The sequence below is a fragment of the Myotis davidii genome, unplaced genomic scaffold (genome assembly GCF_000327345.1).
Source record: "Myotis davidii unplaced genomic scaffold, ASM32734v1 scaffold544, whole genome shotgun sequence".
In the NCBI taxonomy this organism is placed as follows: domain Eukaryota; kingdom Metazoa; phylum Chordata; class Mammalia; order Chiroptera; family Vespertilionidae; genus Myotis; species Myotis davidii.
Genome location: NW_006297018.1, coordinates 695,427 through 716,982, shown reverse-complemented (window position 1 = coordinate 716,982; position 21,556 = coordinate 695,427). Strand labels below are relative to the sequence as shown.

The 21,556-nt window shown below is 41.5% G+C and overlaps 1 protein-coding gene across 1 annotated transcript in view; it reads left to right on the top strand.

Annotated features, from left to right (window-relative positions):
- TAF3 (TATA-box binding protein associated factor 3) overlaps positions 1 to 6,613 on the top strand; it is a 181,418-nt gene extending 174,805 nt beyond the window's left edge. Inside the window, exons 5-7 of the mRNA XM_006772603.2 lie at positions 646 to 901; positions 3,745 to 3,851; positions 4,678 to 6,613. Coding sequence (XP_006772666.1) covers positions 646 to 901; positions 3,745 to 3,851; positions 4,678 to 4,792 — 478 coding nt within the window. The 3' untranslated portion in view covers positions 4,793 to 6,613. The remainder of the gene's footprint in view (positions 1 to 645; positions 902 to 3,744; positions 3,852 to 4,677) is intronic.
- Positions 6,614 to 21,556: the final 14,943 nt, after the last annotated feature.

Sequence of the window (21,556 nt, the reverse complement as noted above, 5' to 3'; positions counted from 1 at the left end):
ATTGCTGCAGCTATTCGGGGTCTTTTTTTATTCCAGATGAATTTTTGGAGAGTTCGTTCTAGATCTGTGAAGTATGCCGTTGGTGTCCTTTCTGTCTTTAATCCTGTTTCCTCATCTATAAAATGGGATCACTATAACTTCTTTGAAGTTGTTGTGAGGACTAGATGAGATTATATATATAAAGTGCCAAGTATAATATCTAATTTCTTATAGGCACTCAGTGCATCATATTTTTAAATAACTTACCCAAGGTCTCATACCTAGCCTGTGTCAGACCTAGAATTTGAATGTAGATATCCTGACTCTGAGTCTAGTGCTCCTTCCACTGCATGAGTTCTGTGAATACGATATTGTTAATGAAGAGACAGATCCTCATTGCACAGCTCTAGTTATTAGTTGGCAACATCACCAGGAAAGGGGCTAGAACTGCTCTTCTCCTCCCACCCCGCAGAGAACATATGTAACTCTTGAATAAGTTGAGAGGTGAATAGATGAAGGGCCTTGAACTCAGGTCTGTAGCTATCTCTGGACTCTTCAAAAAAGTATTTTGCGACTAGAAGAAAGTTACTTTGTAATAATGTTTTAAAATATTTAGTTTGATTCAGCTGTTCTGTTTTGACTTTTCCTTTTCTCTTTTGTTGACAGTGTCATCAGCAAAGTGGTTCCAGCCCCCGAGGCTAAGCCAACTCCTTCTCTGAATAGACCCAAGTCCCCACCACCAGTGTCAGTCCCAGCCACTGTGCCAGTGCATGTCACTCCTGCCCCAGTGCCTTTGCCACTCCTTGCACAGTCCACCTCGTCCCCCGCTTTGATGCCATCACCGTCCCCTGCCATCTCTGGAGCCGGAAGTTCAAAAGCCCCTGTCCGGAGTGTGGTAACGGAGACCGTCAGCACTTATGTGGTACACAGCATTTATTTTATAGCGGGTTTTTTTAAAGTCACTTAAAAGCTTACTCTTTTATCATGAAACTGTTTTCAATTAAAAAGCAGTGTCATATGTATCATTATTGAATTTCAGAGGCAATTCTTTATGACTGGAAAGATATTTTCATTGCATTTTCAAGCTTTTGGCAGAAAAGTATTGTATTTCAATGTTCGCATATTTAGTCTTCATAAATAATGTCAAAGCATTGTTTTTCTTTATATTGTTTTAGAATATGATTATATACATATATACAACAATATCAGTGTATAAATATAGAGAATAATAGTTATATTTAAATCTCACACTGAATTTTTTGATCAAGCCATTAAATTATTCACTTAAGAGTATAATTTATGTAATATATACAGATCTTATGGGCCAGCTGCTGTTTCTGAGTAACAGCACTAATTATAGTATGTCATTGGCTAAGATCCAGAATATACCAGGCTTGCATAATAAATGAAAATGAACTTCTAGACCACAGAGCTCTTGGAGTATACAGTGTGTCTTCAGATGTCAAAACTCACCCTGTTGAGTTCAGCAACTGACATGGCCTTGACCACCAAATACTCTATATATAGACTGTGACCTATAAGCCTAGTGATAGCTCGAATCTTTTCAAGTAGATATGATTGAAAAGTGGTGGGGTAGGATTCATGATAGTTGTTATAAATCATGCAAATATTATATTTTTAAGGCATTTTGGAAGGAAATTTCAACAAGTCATTATATATTGGAGGCACTATAATGATTCAGAGGTTAAAAATCTCGAAAGTACTGAGAGAGGATATAAAGATCTGGAAAATTAACAGAAAAGTATTAAATTGGCTATTTAAGACAAAAATGGAAGATGTGATACAAAAATCTGATCATCAAATTGGTCCATTTGCCCAGCCGGCATGGTTCAGGAGGTCAAGGTTCAATTCCCGGTCAAGGCACATGCCCATGTGTGGGCGTGAACCCCAGTGGAGTGTGTGCAGAAGGCAGCCAATGGTGATTCTCTCTCATTATTAATGTTTCTATCTCTCGCTCCTCCCTTCATCTCTGAAATCAATAAAAGTATACTTTAAAAAAATTGGTCCATTTAAGAGCCAATTGCTATAGGTGTTTAATTGAGGCCACGTCACTGCAAGGCAGATTGATCAGGAAAGATTTTGTTTAACCTCCATTTCTTCATCTGTAATGAAAGGGTTTATGGTAGACTAGATTATCACTAGATTATAACTATTATCTATATCACTAGATTATAGTTTGTTCTAGCCCTAAAATTTCTGGTTCTCCAGTGGATTTTTGAGGCTTACTCTTTGAAGATGGATCAGATTTACATAGACAATGTGGATGAAAAGCCTTCTGTCTCCTAAGAGACATTTTGTAGACTGAGAACAAGAAGTGTGATTTGGAGGAAGGATACAGTCTATAGAGCAAAACAGCTGATTTTGTCACTGCGCAATAGTGTGACTTTTGGAACAGGCAGTTACCTTTCCATAGCTCCAGTCTCCCCATTCTTAACCTATCCAAGGGTTGTTTTAAGATGATTAGATGAAGCAGATGTTTGGAAGAACTTAGTAAGCTGTCAAGTGTTCGGTATTAGTTATTAGGGATGCTGTAGCAAATTCCTCTTGTAGCAATAGAGTCATGGCCTTCTAATTTCAAGACAGGTCAACTAGCAGCAGGCCTGGCAGCTTCAGGGCTTAGGATCTGGACTGGTCTTAACCATAGACAGCTGGCATGTGGTAACTGGTGGTTCTCTCCCCTTGAAATTAAAGAGGGCTGAGTCAGAGATGTAGCTGCCCACAGCTTTCTTTAGGAAGCTTTCCTATGAACACAACTGTCTTTGTGAGACTCGTTAAAACATGGCAGGCCTTAAAATAGCACATCAGTAGACTGAAGCAGCTATGCCCCCAATACACCCTTTCGCACAAAGAAAGCCCTTTCTTTTTGCATTTCTATTCAGTGTTATATTTGAAAGTGAAGGAAGGAACCATACTTTACAAAATAAACTGAATGAAATTATATGCTGTGTTATTGTGAAGACTTGAAAATTAGCCTTTAGTTGTTGCTGTTTTTGAATGCCCATCATAGAATTGTTTCTTCCAAATTGGTTGGTTAATGTGGAATTTGAGGAAGTGGAATAATTAGGGATGTGTCTTATTTAGAACCAGTAAGTTAACTCCTAAGCACATCATCTTTGTAGAAAAATAATATTTAAATGTGTAGTTCTTTGGCTTCATGAGTTCCTTATTTCATTTGCCCTTTAGTGATTGTACTTTGCTGAAAATGTCATAAAGGGAATGGAAAGTTACTTAGTAACAACTCTTTTATATCCTTGATCTTATCAGCTAGTTCAGGAGAAGGGTTTGGCTAATAAGTAATAAGGTAATACATGCACTATTGGCTGTACATATGAATTCCATGCCTGTGAATGCGACTGAGGAACTACATATGGTTGAGCTCTATAGTTCAAAAATATCAGTTGTTATTGCCATAAAGACCCTAATTATTAAGAACTGTGTTTACAGGATTTTTTTAGATAAAGGTGGCTATAGGATATGTTGTTCACAGAAGTTATTATAAAATGCTTTTTTTAATGACTTAAACAAAAGAGTTTAAAATATTCATTAGAAATGATCCCAGAATGGTGATGCTCATGGTCATGACTTTAATAAATTGTTAACTACTTTTTTTTTGGTTTAATATGTCGGTGTATTAGGTTCACAGTATAAAGTAATCACTCTTATCCTGCCCTCTTTTTGGTTCTTTCCCCCATTCCATCTTTGTTTGCACACCCTCCCCTCCCTCAACCCCATTTAAAACTTCAGATCCGAGATGAGTGGGGCAATCAGATCTGGATCTGCCCTGGATGCAACAAGCCTGACGATGGGAGTCCCATGATCGGCTGTGATGGCTGCGATGACTGGTACCACTGGTGAGTACTCCAAGCATCAATGAGTGCCGGTCATTCCCTGGGGCAACACTCTGCAGAGCAGATTAGTGACTTTGGTCCATCTTGGATTGTCTCCCCTTCCGGTGCTGTCCTCAGAATCACGTACAGGTCAAAAATCACTGAGCCAATAAAATGTAATTAATTTTAAAAATCAAGTCTTTGGACTATTGTTATTCAACCTAAATTCTGAATATTTTGCTTAACTTAAATATCCTTCTAATGGAAAAGAGATATAGAGATCCCCCTTTCCTTTCCTCCTAGTAATTTTCTGTAAAGAGCTGCTAAGCGTCATGGTACCATTGAGATAACCCCTTTGTAAACATTCAGAAACTGCAGAAATAAAGGGACAGCTAGCTGGCTTATCTGCTTTTTACTTCTCTACTACTGCTCCCCACTACCAAAGAAATGCTACCAAAAATGTATGCAAATAATCTCATTTTATCTTTAAAATATCAGATATGAAAAGATAGAAATCCATTCAGTCACATGATATATGATAGGTATAAGAGAAAAACAAAGCCATTGCTCAGAAGAATTATACTAGTTGTAGCTGAAAGGATAAGGGGGCTAATTAATTTCTCCACTGGGGCCTATAAAAGGGGCATTATGTAATATAATCATCCTTTTGCCCAACAATAGTACTACATAAATTAGAGTTCGTTGGTTTGGATTTCTGGTGAATATACCATAGACTTAAAATTTCATTTAATTATTTAAAAGTATTTAAGAACATAGAAAGAAAGTGTGTGTGTGCGTGTACATGTATATGTATAACTTCTTTATCCAAAACCCTTTTTCTAACACGTAGGCCCTGTGTTGGGTTAATGGCCGCACCGCCGGAAGAAATGCAGTGGTTCTGCTCCAAGTGCGCCAACAAGAAGAAGGATAAGAAGCACAAAAAGAGAAAGCATCGGGCACATTGACGTCTCCGCAGCACGGACCAGTGCGTGGCCTCACGGCTCCTTTCCCACCACTTCAGATGGAGATCTGTGAGACTCTGCTGTCCCGTCTACCGCCAAGTTCCTGTGGATGAGGAATCTCGGAGACCGAGGACAAGAGAACTACAGCGTCCCCTCTGGATGCTTCCCTCTGGAACAGACTGGCCTATGGCCACATAATGGTGTGACGGAAGGAAACTCAAGTACAGGTGTGGCACGAGGACTGCCGGGCCTTCATTTTTCTATTACCAGTGACAAGTATTAATAAAAAGACCATAATCTTCCCTTCTGATTTTCTTTATTCTCTCCAGGGCCTTTTCATGAAGGTATTAGATGACAAGATGATGTGTAAACCACCTTGGCTGTAATTTAAGGATGATATCATTAGGCTGTATACAGTTTTCAACTTCTTTCCCTCTATAGTAAGATAATCATAATAACATAAACGAAAACTCCAGTTGGAGTATTGGTAAATATTTTTGTGATAAAAGTTTATGAAGCTTCCCCTCCTCCCATTTTTAGTATTAACATGTAAAATGTTCAGGCTTTTGTGAAATACCTTATATTTTTTAAGAAAAAGGTTTCTATCATGTCCTTTTTGCTCTCATGCAAATTATTTTTGTTAACTCACACTTTCTGTCTTTGTTGCATTCTAACTTTGCCCTTCTTTAAACTGCTGGTGTTCTTCTCACTGCTTATACATTTCATCAACTTGTATAAAAACTCCTCAGACTAGAAGATCTCCTCTTGTGTAAATAATAAATATTTATGAAGTAGTTATTTTTTAAATTTTTATCGTGTTTAATTCTGGCTTTCTCTGTAATCCACTGTGATTTCAGCCATGTCTGTAATTACTGCTGTACATAAGTAAAGAAGGCTAGAAAACAGAGCCATAGTTGAAAGTTACCTACCTTGAGCTGAACCTGCACAGTGCCCACAACACGGTGGGAAAGGGCCCTAGCAGTTAGAAGGAAAGCACGGCAATTTAAACTTGCAGTTCATCATTTGAAATTGGTTTGTTTCTGTAAATTTCTTTGACTTTTATTAAAGGACATGTAGATTCCTCAAAAGTAAAAAAAAAAAAAAAATTCTGTAGCATTTTGTGTTTATATTGTTTTATTTCTGCAAATCTGTTCATTAATATTGTGATTTAAGGCTGTAATGAAAAATATTAAGAATTTTTTAAAGAACTCATCAAATTTCAGGGTATCACAAAACTTTATTATATTACTATACTGCCCACTATTTATTATATGTTATAGATATCAGATATAAACCAAATATTTTATTTTTAATGTAAAACATCAAATTTTATTAACATATTTTAGCAACTTTGGAATAAATATGGACTTTTACTTGATTTTGAAATAATCCCAATTTGGGCCAGTGTAATGGATATCTTAAATGCTAGAGTATGGGCATTGAGCCTAATTCAAATATATTAATAGAAATTGTGATTTTTTTAATGCCAAGTAAATTGATATTAGTGTATGAATTAGTCATATTTTAAGACCTATTATGTGGTTAGAGAAATGAGGTTTTCTGCCATGAATGTTAAATTGCAAGTCAGTGGAAATGGAGTAGTACAGTATTTCATTGCCGTCCTTGTTCTAGAAGCCAACTTTTTCTACCCCTACCAGAAAAACAAAGCATCTATGTTAAGATACATGTTTTTGTTTTATTAATTTGAGATCATTCTAAATACTTGATACAATATTTTCACATGCACAAATATACCCGTTAGTGCTTTTTGGAAAGTGAAGAGGGGTGGGGAAGTGCAAAATAAAGATTATTGGCTATTTCATAGTTTGCTTTTCCATTTTCTTTATTTAGGATTTAGTTCCTTGAGGCATGGTCAGTGGGTCTAAAGTTGCCACGTTTAAGTGAGCCGGTCTGAAATAAGAATGGAGGTGCCTATATTTAACTTTTCTCCCAATCCTACTGAGAGGCTTCAGCCCTTACTACATTGAAGGAATTTCAATCAGTTTGTCCCTTGCTATTTCATGGTTGCTTTCCTAAATCCAGTTCATGATTTTATAAATGGCCTTTGCAGTAATAAAACCAAAGAATCATTTTCAGGGGGCTGGATAGCTCAAGGGATTAGTAATGGAATACAGAGCCTTTCCCCTCCAGGTCAGTGAGTTGAATCCAGTCCAGGTCACTAGAGACCCAGAGTTGTTACCATCTTCTGACTGTTCAGTGGCCTGTGTAAAATGGACCGGTGGCCTCAGTCTCCACTGGATGGCTGTCTGTGCACCAACTGAAGGAAGTTCAAGAAGCTGCAAAAAAGAAATGTAGATTCAAAAATAAAATACCTGTGTTACAAAGCAAAGTGAAAAACTTGGGCATACTCATTCTCCACAAAGTAATACTGGAGAAAAAGAGCAGCTAACCAGTGCCACAGGCATGACAGAGAATAGACAGGACTGACTTTTCTTAGTGGAGTCAAACAAAACAGGAAAAGAAAAGGCCTGTATTGGACGAGGGGAGAAAGGTATATTGGGAAAGGTGATTTCATGAAGAGGAAAACTTTAGGGGACCCAAGCAATAAGAAGAAAACGGGTTTTGGCTTTTGAGGGAGAAGGAAATCACAGAGCAGCAGAAACTTGAGGCACTACTGTGACTGAGAAAATGTGATGCAAAAGAATGGGAAGTATTTCCCTTGGGAGCAGTAGACGTCATCCAGCTGTCAGTAAACCCACAGACTATCTTCACTTACACCAGCACTATCGCCTGGCCTTAGCATCAATACTATAAAGAGACGTAGTTAGGGAAAAAACTGGCCTGGCTAGTGATTTTATTGTAGGAGGTGGCATTTAAGAAACAGACACCCTCCCTCCCAGGAAACAGAAACTCTCCCGGGGAGTGAATCTGTCTTCCAGCCCCTGTGTAGCTGGCAACACGTAATTTCTGTGATGGACACCGTGTTTCTCTTCTGAAGGTGTCTGCAGTTAAGTACAGTGAGGATCTTTATCCTCCAGCCGATTTGTGGTTCCACATGTCCTGAAGAAAATCAGAAGGATCCGAGCATTCTGGCTTTGTCCGGCTTTTTTCAGAGATAAAATACAGTGCGTTACTCCCTGGATCGCCTAAACTGCCTTTGTTCTTCTTTCAATGGGATGATTAAACAAAGACCTACTAACCAAATTAAAGTATAAAATGAACCCTGAGATATGGAAACCTTGCCAGGACTAATACTAATGAATGAAGTTGACTAAAGGCATGCTAGCTAACTTTTCAATACAAATGGTCAATCTCTGTAGATCATAGCAGTCTTTACAAGTTGAAGTCTAAAGTAGATGAGTTGTCCTGACTTAGGAATGAAATAAGACAATGTTCTGAATAATGTCTCTTTCCACAATAGTAGTAGTCATTCTGTTAGGAGACGATTTCTTTGAGAATATTGCATTAGTTGTAGCCTAGAAAGTATAAAGTGATTATTAATCCATACATGCAAGGATTAGATGACTATATCCCTAATATGCAAATAGACCGAACAACTGGTCACTATGACATGTGCTAACCACCAGGAGGCACACGCGGAACAAGGCAGGCATCGGCAGCAAGTGCAGAACATAGCAGGCATCAGCCACGGTGGGATAGTGGAGCAGGTGAGCGGGGGCACCAGACCAGAGTGGAGTACTGGTCGCTGTCATGGGGCAAGCCTCTGGTGGTTACTGAAAATTCTTTGCTCCCACACACCGTGGTCCCGCCAGGCACTCACACCTGCTGCCATCACTGGCCCCACTCACACCCGCTGCCGGCATCCAGCGCTGTCCCCAATTGCTCAGCGCCATCAGTGGGTTCAGTGGGTGCAAGCAGCAGCTGCCAGCCCCGATGGCCCCTGAGGGCTTCTCCCCCTCCCACTGCTCCTGAGGCGATCGGGGCAGCAGCCACCACTGGCACCCGCTGCTGGCGCTGGCCCCACTTGCTCTGCACCATCAGTGGGCGCGAGCGGGGCCGGCACCATCAGCATGTGGGAGCAACAGCAGTGGGGGCGCAGGGGGAGGATGGGCCGAGACCCACCCCTGTGCCCATCACAGCCTCTCAGCCCACAGTTCTTTTCAAAGTGCACGAATTTGTGCACTGGGCCCCTAAACATTTAAACATAACACTTAGCTTACATAAAAGTTATTAAAACAACTGCTAGTTACCTTTTTTATCCTGGACAACTCAGTTTGTAAAACAGTTTTTTAAAAAAATATATTTTTATTGATTTCAGAGAGTAAGGCAGAGATAGAAAGAAACATCAATGATGAGAGAGAATCATTGATTGGCTGCCACCTGCATGCCCCCTGCTGGGGGTTGAGCCTAAAACCCCGGCATATGCCCTGACTGGGAATTGAACCCTGACCTTCTGGTTCAAAGGTCAACATTCAATAATTGAGCCATGCTTGTCAGGCTGTAAAACAGTTTTAAATGTTGTGGTTTGTTCATCTGACATTTGCTGGGCACATTTCATGGAAATGGCAAGATGTACTAGATACATGCAATTTTCTAGTCTGACTTATAGTGCTTCTCTTTCTCCATGGTTTTACTGTTGTTTCTGCAGTATACTGTGTATTAAGATGTATTTCATTGACTCTTAAGCATCTTTAAAACCTGTCCTTTTCCTATTTGCCAATAGAGTATCTTTCCTTGTATTATTTTTACCTTTTATTCCTCACCCAAGGACATGCTTAAAGAGAGGAAGAGAGAGGAGAGAGAGAGAGAGAGAGAGAGAGAGAGAGAGAGAGAGAGAGAGAAACATCGATAGGAGAGAAACACTGATCAGTTGCCTTCTGTACGTGTCCCAACCGGGATCAAACCTGCAACCTGGGTGTGTGCCCTAACCTGGAATTGAACCCACAACCTTTCAGTGTCTGGGACAGTGCTCCAACCAACTTAGCCACACTGGCCAGGGCTTGATTAAACTTCGCTAGATTTTAGAAAGTGAATTCTCTATAAGCAGATTTCTAATTAACCAATTTTCCATCTTCATTCTATTAATTTGGACATGGCTATTTACAGTATTCACAGAAACATATAGTAGGCCCAGAATATCATGCACTGAGCCATATCCATAAACTTCTTAAAGAAATCATTAGTCATTAGTCTAGGCAAAGTACATCATCTATGTGGGGATACAAAGATAAAATGAGATGGGCGGGGGGAGGAGACATGTGTAAAACTTTCAACAATAAAGAATTTAAAAAAATAAAAGAATAAAAGTTTAAAAAGATAAAATGAGACATGTCCCAGTATTGTAGAGCCCTGTAACAGAAACATGGTGCACACCTCAAAAATGGATCCAAGCAAGACGTTCATGGAGAAAGACAGTCACTTCTGACCAATTTTAAATTTTAGGTCAATGAGACTAAGGAATATCCTTCCAAAAATTGTTGTAAACCAATATAGACATAATATTTATAGCATGAATCCTCCTTGTATATAAAGTCCAAAAAGAGGAAAATATGTTGTATGCTTAGGGAGGAATACAAGGTTCAGAAAGCAAGGTAAGAGTCTAATAATAAGCCCTGGCCATGTGGCTCAGTTGGTTGAGCGCCCTCCCATGTACCTACACACACGCACACCTTCCATTCCCTGTCAGAGTATATGCCTGGGGTTGCAGCTTGATCCCCAGTAGGGGGTGAGCAGGAGGTAGCAGATCCATGTTTCTCCCATCAATGTTTCTTATCTCTCCCTCTACCTTCCTCTCTCTAAAACAATCAAAACATTTTTTTTTTAAAGTCAAGATGGCAGCTTCCTCTGCAGGTGCAGGTACGGGTGCGGGGGAAGCTAGGCATGAGCAAGCTGGGGCTGCTTCTGGGGTTACAGGTACAATGGGGCCTTGACTTAAGAGTGTCCCGACTAATGAGTTTTTGAGATACCAGCTGTCTCTCAGCCGATTTTTTGCATTGAGTTGATAGAGTAATTTGAGTTAACGAGCTCCTTAACGAGCTCGGTCTTGGAACGAATTAAACTCATAAGTCAAGGCCCCACTGTATTGTCTTATTTTTACACCTCGGAGATGGCTATTCAGTTACCACTATAACTATAAGTTTTATCTATTTTTGTGCTTGCTATCTTCTATAATTTAAAAAATCATGATGGGGGGGGGGGGATAAAAGGAAGTTGACCAAATTATAACCTTCCCAGGAAGAAGTATTGGATCTGAAACTGAATAAAATCGAAAGATTGGTCCTCTTTAGAGAGAAAAAATCAATCTACTGATGTAAATGTATCCTTAATACATAAGTCAAAATGTGTAAATCCTGCCAGGACCTGGTGGAGCATTAGACACCGTCATGCACCTGCCACAACAAAGATGGAAAGGTTGGGGCAAGGAGCCCAAGAGAGGACCTCTGCCTCCGGCTGGTGGTCAAGCTGGACAGGTTTCTGGCCAGAAGAACCAACTCCACCTTCAACCACATGGAGCTGAAGAGGCTGTTCCTGAGTTGCACCAACCGGCCGCCTGGGTCCCTTTCTCCGGATCCGGGAGATGAAGCTCCCCGGCGGCCGGGAGGGCCAGCCCTCTGTGGCTGTGGGACTAGAACCGATGACACATTTCCAGGAAGCGCCCAGACTGAAGGTGTGAGCAGCCGCGACGGAGCCACCTCCACAAGGCCACTGGCCCTGGAGCCCCAGGGCTGTGACATGGTCCTGCTCTCCAGCCCTCGCCAGGGCGCAGAGGTGCCCCGGCATTTCGGGGAGGCCCTGGGACCCCTCACAGCCACACAAGTTCCAGCTCGCAGGAGGCCCACGGGTCAGCAGCGGCTACAAAACTAACCCCAGGTCCTACCTTTTTATTAAGAAGATTTGGATGCTAAAATTTTTTTTTTTCTAAACCCTGCCATGCCAAAAGTCGAAGGAGAGTTTGCTTAAAGGAACAATAAGGTAAATTTTCACAAATGAAGTAAGGTAAGAGGGGAGAACATATTAAAAAACACCTGCATAGTTTAGACAAATATATGAGGAAAACCAATTGTTTTTTTTAACTTTGAAGAATTACTGAGCCAGCTGCAACCAGGGAGGTAGCTCAGAATGCCACCTTCTAGAAGTTTAGCGACATCCTACCAAATGACGTTCTTCACCCAAAGCTCCAAATGCAATTAGGCTCACAGTAGGTTGGTTTTTATTTTGTTTTGCTTTGGGGAGAGTGTAGCCCAGAGCTGTAAAATTTTGAATTTGAAACCTTTATGTGGGCCGACCGCCTCCAGTGTAATATAGTCAGTTTACCTGCCTGACTCATAGGGACAGGGCACCTCCCAGCACATTTCTAGGAAGCGTGCTTCAAATCAAATATCGTTTGAAGTTTGGTAAAATATATTTTGGCTTACCATATGTTTACCAAATTTAAGAAATCAAGTTAATTGGCAAGACCTATACCAGGGGTTACAGGGGTTTTGATGAGCTTCATGCATTAAATTGATATTTTCTGCTTTACATATCTTCTCTTCAAATTGGGTTTAGATCATCAACTGAATTTTAAGGAATCTAGGTAGCATGATAGTAGCCAAGAGCACACTTTCTCTCTCTCTCTCTCTCTCTCTTTTGTCAGAACCTGAATTTGAATTCTGGCTCTGTTGCTCGACTTCTGAATGAACTTGAATAAATCATTTAATTTCTCTAAATCTCAATTTCCTTCTCTGTAAACGGAGAATGAGAACATCTGCTTGGATCATTGGGAACAATAAATTAAATCATATATAAAGCAGACTCAAAGAATGGTAGCTATAGTATCTATTGTGGCTTATTTATTTTTTTAGCTTAATCCATTAATATATGTTAACTTGCTCTTTCAAAAAATGTTCAGTGTTCCATGAATTCTGGTTTTTCCATGAGCCTCAGATTTTGAGTCTCAACACCCCTTCAAAAGAGTAATCTTTTTCTTCTTTTCTTTTTTCTTTATTGATTAAGGTATTACATATGTGTCCTTATCCCCCCATAGCCCCCAACCCCGACTCATGCCCTCATCTCCCTGGTGTCTGTGTCCATTGGTTGGGCTTATATGCTTGCATACCAGTCCTTTGGTTGATCTCTCCCCCTTATCCCCACCCTCCCCTACTTTCCCTCTGAGGTTTGACGTTCTGATCGATGCTTCTCTGTCTCTGATCTGTTTTTGTTTATCAGTTTATGTTGTTCATTATATTGCACAAATAAGTGAGATCATGTGATATTTATCTTTCTCTGACTGGCTTATTTCACTTAGCATAATGCTCTCCCAAAAGAGTAATCTTGATTATACAATCAAGGCTTGAAACGGAGAATACATTAAGGAGGCAATTTTCGTATCAAATAATTTTATATCGGACATAGAAGGTCACCAGGAAAGAGAGGCTTCCTCCCAGTGCCTTCTCCAGAGTGGGCACCCAGCTCAGGTCTGTACATGCCTATAATGGAAACACAGGTAGAGAGTAGAGGGAGAAATATGCCATTGTCCCAGACCTAAGTACACCCATTAGCAGGACTCTATAATCAATGTTAATATGGAGCAACTCAAAATGCAATCGATTTGGCTGGCACTGGCATTTTCTAATTATTATGCTAAACAATATCAGAGAACTAAACAGAATAGTAACTCATAGTTCAGCTTGAACTATGTGCAGCAGGTCCATGATTGCACATCCATTCTTGAACAGCCACAGGCCCTAGTGCAGTAAATGTATCAGATAAAGTAAGGAAATCTACCTTACACTTAAAATGAGGAGAGATTTCTCTGAGAGTTCTAAATTCAGTCCAACTGTAGGGATGCACTAATTGTTAGAGCACCCCCTAGTGGAGGAGGTGTAGTTCTCTGCCTTTAAGAATCTGTTCAAATCACAAATATTTGTGTTCTTTCGTCACTATCTCAATCTCACGTCTCAAGCTGTTCAATAGAATTTTCTGTGATGATGGAAAAGCTCTATAAATTCTTCACCATCCAACACAGTAGCCATGGCCACATGAGCAACAGAGCACTTGAAATGTGTCTACTACAACTACAAAACTGAATTTTAAATTTCATTTAATTTTAACTAATTGAGATTTAGAAAACCACAGGTGGCTAGTAGCTACCACATTGCACATTGTGGTTCTAGAATATCCACTTATGTAAATATTCCTTGCTACTTCGTTGCAATCCTGCTCTTCCCTGTGGCCAGTGAGGACCCTGTGAGAAGGTTGTGTGAGAAGCACACTTCTTAACTAAGCACATGCCCTGACTCCTCCCGGGGCCTCAGCCCTTTCATGTTGAAACAAAGAGGCTGCATGAGCTCTCTGTGCTCTCTTGGCACGAACACTCTGTGCTTGAAACTTGGAAAGTAAAAAATAAAAAAGTTCTAAAAAAATAAAAATAAATAAGTTCTGTTTAAAAGGTGACATCTACCGTTTCAGTCCGTTCATTTGGACCACCAGTAAGGTACAAATGGCCCAGCAGCTACCTGCTAATACTTCTGGACCATCACTGTGCAGGAGACGAACTAAAGTAGGAAGACTCTGCTCCACAGCGTCTAACGGGGCTACAGGATTCTTGTTGCGTCGAAGGTTTGACAGTGTCCGGGTAAGATTACATAAGTAACCACATGCTAAAGATGACATGTCAGGAAGTGCATGGAGAGCCAACAGTGGGGCCGCTGCCCGGCACTTGATATCCAAGCCTCGGGAAACGGAACCATCTTGTGAAGCACCTAGGAGCTACTGAATTGCCATTTGTGACTCCTGTGCTAAGAGCCATAGGGAAATACTGTCATTGGGACAGATGAACAGACGCAGGTTGTAATAGATGCGGGAGCACTGGCCTTCTTTCCCAGCCTGTAATGAACTCCAAAACCGATGTTCAGAAGGAAGCTACATGGACAATGTCAAACATCACAGCTGGCCGCCAGGACCAGATACAGCAAGTTGTGAATCGTGGATTAGTCCCATTCCTCATTGTTGTTCTTTCTAAGGCAGACGTTAAGGCACAAAAGGAAGCTGTACGGGCTGTGACCAACTACACAAGTGGTGGAACAGTTGAACAAATTGTATACCTCATTCACTGTGGCATAATAGAGCCACTGATGAACCTCTTCACTGCGAAAGATACCAGAATTATTCTGGTTATTCTGGATGCCATTTCAAATATCTTCCAGGCTGCTGAGAAACTAAATCTAACGATTGAAGAATGTGGAGGTTTGGATAAAATTGAAGCTCTACTACAATGAATCTATACTTGAACAGTTCCAAACTATACATACTGTACGAAGCTTCTCCTCTTAGTGAGTTTCTTATTTCTATATGGAATTTCATATCTTGTAGTCTTCCTGTAAATAAAGATTAAATTCCACCAAAAATAAAAAATAATAAATAAATAAATACATAAATAGCAAAAGGTGACATCTAGCCCGGCTGCTGTGGCCCAGGAAACAAGAGGTCACCGGTTCAATTACCAGTCAGGGCACATGCCTGGGTTGCAGGCTTGATCCCCAGTAAGGGACCTGCAAGAGGCAGCTGATCCATGTTTCTATCTCTCTATCCCTCTCCCTTCCTCTCTCTAAAAATCAATAAAAACATTTTTTTAAAAAATAACATAAAAGGTAACATCTATTGATGTCAAATCCATAGTTGAAGGGATATGTGTGTTGTGTGAATGGAACCCAATCAGAAATGACTTTTCCTCGGTATTTTTCAAGTGTTTGTTTGGTTCAAAGCAGCATGAAGAATAGCCTTAACGTAAAATAAAGAAGCAAAATTAGGATACAGAGAGCTGACACAGGAGCCACCCTTTTCAGATTGGTTACCTCTTGCAAGAGAACATTTCCGCAGGCCCACAGATGGACTTCCTCCAGCAGGCGGAATGGCTGCCGCGTGGAGGGCGTGGAGCGGGGCTGCTGCTGAGAGAGCGCCTTAGCTGACATTTCCCACAGCGTGGATCTTTAATTACAAAAGGATAAAACATAGAGGGCCACTTCCAATGCTTTGTTGTCAATAAAAGGGAAGAAGCCAAGTGGACAGATCTTGATGTTTTCAACTTAAACTAACAATTTTCATTAAGTACATATTTTATGTATCCAGCAGTCAGCCCTGTGTACAAAATATCAACAGTTTCTATAAGGTTTTAGTGAAAATTTTCCATGCTATTAACATGAACATAGGATATGCTAGTACATGCCCTGAGACTAAGGGCATTGGAACTACTTCCATAAGGTTGCTAGCATCTAAGACGTAATACAAGCCCTTTCTATATCTACTTCATTTCTTGGGTGGCTAGTTATTTTCTTAAATGTTTTCATGTACAAACCATTGTCACTGAATTTTGCTTCAAATCACTAAAAACAATAGAGAGGGTCAACTATTGATTACAAAATACCAAGCTCTATTTGTGGGCTTCAAATTACCAGCCTACCAAAACCAAGCTAGCCCTGTTTCAGTTTGTAGTCACAGACAATACGGCAATTTAATGCAGCGGAAATCCTGACCCAACTCAAAAGATGGTATTTCTGCAATAGGAGGTTATATTCACCTCCTTTCCCAAGCAACGGGGTAATGATGTCAGAGAGTAGCCCACTTTGTGTCTGAAAAGAAAGCATATCAAAACGTGTGTATAGAGGCTCATCTGAAGGACATTTGTACAAAAACACACCATGTAGTTATTATACACAGTTCACAACACTTTACATTTACAGATATCCTCGTATAATTTTTGCAATTATGCTGCTGTAGACACAAAAGTCACATTAAATGGCTATCTTTAATATGCGTAATGCACTTGGAAACAAGAGTATGGTTATTAAGAGTTTGCAAGCTCTTCTTTTTCATGAAGTTGTTAATCATGTTTCATTGGTGCCCAAAGATCAGAAGAAAAGCAAAAGTTCCGGAACCACAGTGAGGAACGGTGCAGGTGAGCTTTCCCCTCCCCCAGCCACTGTGCCAGCGTGATGACAGCCCCGCCACTAAAACAAACAAGCTTAACACGGCCATTTGCCGGGCTTTGCTGACACTGTCTGATTTTTCTTTTTCCACCAGAAAACCTGTTTTGCTTTTTTTTCACATTAAGTGGAGTAGTGTCAGAAAGTGGACAAATAGTGTGTGTGAAGGCGAGTGGAAACAGTACATCTTATGTAAAGAAGCGGCACAAGGTTTAAAAAGTGTGCTAGAATTTCAGTAACTTGATTGTTTAGACTCAGGTGAGGGCACCAGCTCTCTGAGCCAAAAGAAAGAAAGAAAGAAACATTAATCGTGTTGTACCTAAGCCAACCCACTAATCAGGAATACAAAATATGGTGCTAAGATATTGAGGCGCTATAGAAATGCCGACGAATAGTGAACATGAAAGTAAACATTCCAAACTCCCTACCCCTCTCCCACCTAATCTGATGGAGCCACCCAATGCTCTACACAAGGGTAAGTGGAGCCGGCTCCCTCAGCTGGCTATCGCAGGCTTTTAAATGGACTTCTATTAAAAACCCAGTTGAAGTATCTCCTGGGATCAGCATGGCGTTCAGTTGCCGGCTGGCCCCAGTGGGTTCAGCCACCCTACGCCTCCCTTTCCCTCCCTTCCCCCCCCATAATGGAAAGCACCACGTGATTGCCCAGGTCCACCCCAGCTCTGTTTTCAAGGTCTTTCCTGAAAGTTGGCCACATAGATAACCTGGTTTCCATGCTATTTATTGCCTAGGAAGGAGGAAGGGTTGAGCCCAACCCCTCTGGGATGTGAACTTGCGGTTCCAAGGAGTCTAGGGAATCAAATCTGATGCTTTCAGGACTGAGCTGCCCCACAGAGTGAATCCAACAGTTTTCTCTTAGGACCAAAAAGGGACCTGGATTACAATAGCTCTTTCTTATTTGTGTCCCCTGAGGGGAAAAGGGAAAGAAAAAAGAAAAGAAAGCTTTCCCCAGTACTTTAGGACATATTTAACCAATGGCCTTTGCGAAGAGTAACTTTTCTACATTAAGAATTAATCCCTTTTAATATTCTTTTTATTAACTGAAACATCATTGCACCTGAGATCTCCGTGTACTGGTGGTAAATCTGGTTAACTTTGGAGACTCAGTATCACCTCTTCCATCAAAATTGATTACTCTGAAGGTTAGGGAAGATTATATGGTCAGGTCAACTGCTCCCCTCCTCCCTGGTGTTCTAGCAAAGATAAAATTCAAATGATGTTTCTAAGAAAAATAACTGCCTTCTTTTAAGAGATTGCATTAAAGATAACAGAGTAATGGTAACAGCACAAAAGTCTGGTCTCTTTGTACCTGGATTTAACGTACTTTGGGGTTTTCATTTTGGGTGAATTTAGGGCATAACATTACTTGTGGCCTCATCTCGTTCAAGAAATGATGTACTGAATAGGCAAGACATTATTTTAAAACTGTAGAACGCCCGGCTGGCGTGGCTCAGTATTCAAACATGACCTATGAACCAGGAGGTCACGGTTTGATTCCCGGAGGGGTGCATGTCCGGGTTGCGGGCTAGATCCTGGTGTTGGGTGTGCGGGACACAGCCAATCAGTGATTCTCTCTCATCATTGATTTTAAAAATAAATCCTTATTCGGCCATGAGTTTTGGAAAAGACTTTGCAACTTCCAGCGTGTTGCAGGGAGGTGCATCTCTGGCCACCATATTCCTTACAAGTATTGAAAAGCATACTTTTATCTGATTGTAGTTACTACAAAGACCCTTGCATCAATTTCTTAAGGTTCTGCCACTGTTTTGAAGACTTGTCTGTGAAATCCAGTTCCTCAGACTTGCTTGGCTTTCATGTGATTAAAACATAGCACGCCCTGGAAAAGAATCGCAGGTCAACTTGGTTCAGGCTGATGGTTTAAAATTATTTAGAGAAACTCAGGTACTGACATACTAATATATATATATGTATATATATATATGTGTGTGTGTGTGTGTGTGTTTGTGTGTGTGTGTGTGTGCATTCACGTGCAAGAATACTGCCTCTTCATTCAAAAGAGCTAAAAATTTAGGCCCCATTTCTGGCACTTTAAATAAAGTTCCCTTTTCCAGGATTATTTATCATGGTTAGTGGTTGCCATCAGTCATGAAAAGTTAACAAAGACCTATTGGGTTTATCTATAGGCAGCTAAACAAACATATCTCTCTCTTCCGTTATCTTCTTGTTAACAAAGCCCTATCAGGATGTTCTAAGCATCAGCATTTACTGCACAGGGGCCCTTTATCTGGGATGATATATAGAGGGCCCATCAATTAGTGTGAGGATTTGTAGATACCTGCCATATATTCATGAGAATGCTCCTCTCTCGTCTCTCTCCATCACACATGTCGCAGTGTGGTTCTGTGAGTGGTGTCACTGCTCACCTCCTGGGCTGTGGCTCATCGGTTGCAGTAGTTAAACTGTCAGAGTCGCCGTGGGTCCAGGCAGAGCTGGGACTCTGAAACAAAGCCAAGGGCCAGGGCTGCTATTCTTAACAAACACAATTGCGTAGGCCAAGGTCCCACACAGCAGTATCGAAAAAACAGAGAAACACGAGCCTTGTGTAAATGTTGCCTTTGCCTAAGCATTTTGCAAAAACAAATAAAAAATATAATGTGGTTCCCCGCTTACTTTATACAACTGGAAACATTAAGGCCAACACTTTAGTTCTGGGTGTGTGGCTGAGGGAAGGGGGAAGCTAGTCACCAGAATGGCATCTTGTTTCTATAAGTTAGCACCTTCTGATCTCTGCTGCTCCTCTCCTTACAGGCCACGCTGGTTTCCCAGGCCACTTAGCTTGACGTCCAAGGCTCCACACTAGCCTGTGTCCCAACCTCTCTCCCTTCTCCCCATCAGGACACATCACATTTTCTCATGTTCGTTGGACTCACCTGGCTCTTTCTCCAACCCTGAACTTGCCCATTCCCTCTGGAACACCCTTTGCCCCTGCTCTGCTCCATCAGGCCCTGAACATCCCCGGAGAGCCACAGAGGTACACATTGGAGGCCCTCCCAGGCATTCTGTCCTCTGGGCTCACACACCATCATTGTCATGCTTTTGATAGATTATTTATTGCATCTATGATGATTTATTTGCTGTCTTTCTCCTCACTCCACCTGTGGGCTGATAAAGTTTCCTACTTTGCAGTCTTAGAGCTTAGCAGGGTGCCCATTGGGGGACATAGTGTCAAATGAAGAATGAATATAAATGCTTATCCCTCTATTGCTATTCTTCAGCATATCCTGAGATATCCTGGAAGGAAAGAAGGAGTTCCACGGAGCAGAGAGGAGAGCTGGCATTTCTGTAAGACAGACTGGGTCAAAAAGGGATAACCCTATAGGACAGTGGTTCTCAACCTTCCTAATGCCGCGACCCTTTAATACAGTTCCTCATGTTGTGGTGACACCCAACCATAAAATTATTTTCGTTGCTACTTCATAACTGTAATTTTGCTACTGTTATGAATCGTCATGTAAATATCTGATATGCAGGATGTATTGTCATTGTTACAAATTGAACATCATTAAAGCATAGTGATTAATCACAAAAACAATATGTAATTATATATGTGTTTTTCCAATGGTCTTAGTCGACCCCTGTGAAAAGGGTCGTTCGACCCCCAAAGGGGTCGTGACCCATAGGTTGAGAACCGCTGCTATAGGATGTTATGAGAATTATCTAGTAACTTATGAGGGAGGTGGTTATAGTTGTTATATAATAATATTGTTATAGCCTTTGGTACAAGTGCTTAAGCTTCCAGTCATCTGGATGAACATTTTCCTAGGACAGAATTTTCGTCAGTTTGTTGTATCCCCAAAAAACTCGGTGGCGTGATGAGTCTTGTGTCATGTGGTACCTGAAAACACATGAATCCCAGACTTGTCAGACCTAAAGCTGACCCTCAGTAAAGATATCTTGTGGCCTCCAGAGCACTACCCTTAGCCATATTCACCTGCACTTACCGGTAAGCTGGTCTCCAGCCTGACAGCACAGGTGGACACACCCCTGACACCCACAGATCTGTGGCCTTTCCCTTCTACCCCCTCAAATGCCAGGCTCCAACACTCAGAGACCCAGGTCTCCACCACCTTCCCCACCAACACCCAGGAACAGTCAGATATGACCTTGCTGAGACCCTCTGAACCCGGGCAGGGCAGACCCCATACAGGAACTCAGTCTGCTTCCTCCTGGCCCCTCTTCCAGTCCTCAACCTGCACTGCCAGGACTTGGAGTCTCCTTTTAAAAGGCCAAGTCAGCTGAAACCGGTTTGGCTCAGTGGATAGAGCGTCAGCCTGCAGACTGAAGGGTCCCAGGTTCAATTCTGGTCAAGGGCATGAACCTGGGTTGTGGGCACATCCCCAGTAGGAGATGTGCAGGAGGCAGCTGATCGATGTTTCTAACTCTCTATCCCTCTTCCTTCCTCTCTGTAAAAAATCAATAAAATATATTTTAAAAAATAAAATAAAATAAAAGGCCAAGTGAGCTTCTCACACTCACCCCACTTCTTGTAACCTCTGCTCAGGCCACTGCAGCCCGCCCCAGACCCATGGCCCCTCTCAGCTCCACCAGCTGGATGTTCTAGATGCCAGCATCCCATCCCCTCTTTGGGAAGGCCTTGCAGAAAAGTGAGCTAGTCTGAGGTTCCTTTCTCTAGATTATTTTCTTATGAGCATTTGCAGATGTGGGAAGGAGAGACCCAGGAATCCCCTGCTGATTTCCCGGGGCCAGAGTCCCTTCCTTTTCTCCCCAGGACCTCCCTTGCCCTAGGATCCCCACTGTCCCTCGGGTGGGGACCCCGTTAGGGGGCTATGGGGACCCACCACACCACCTCTTCTGCACCCCAGCACAAGCCAGGCGTTGTCAC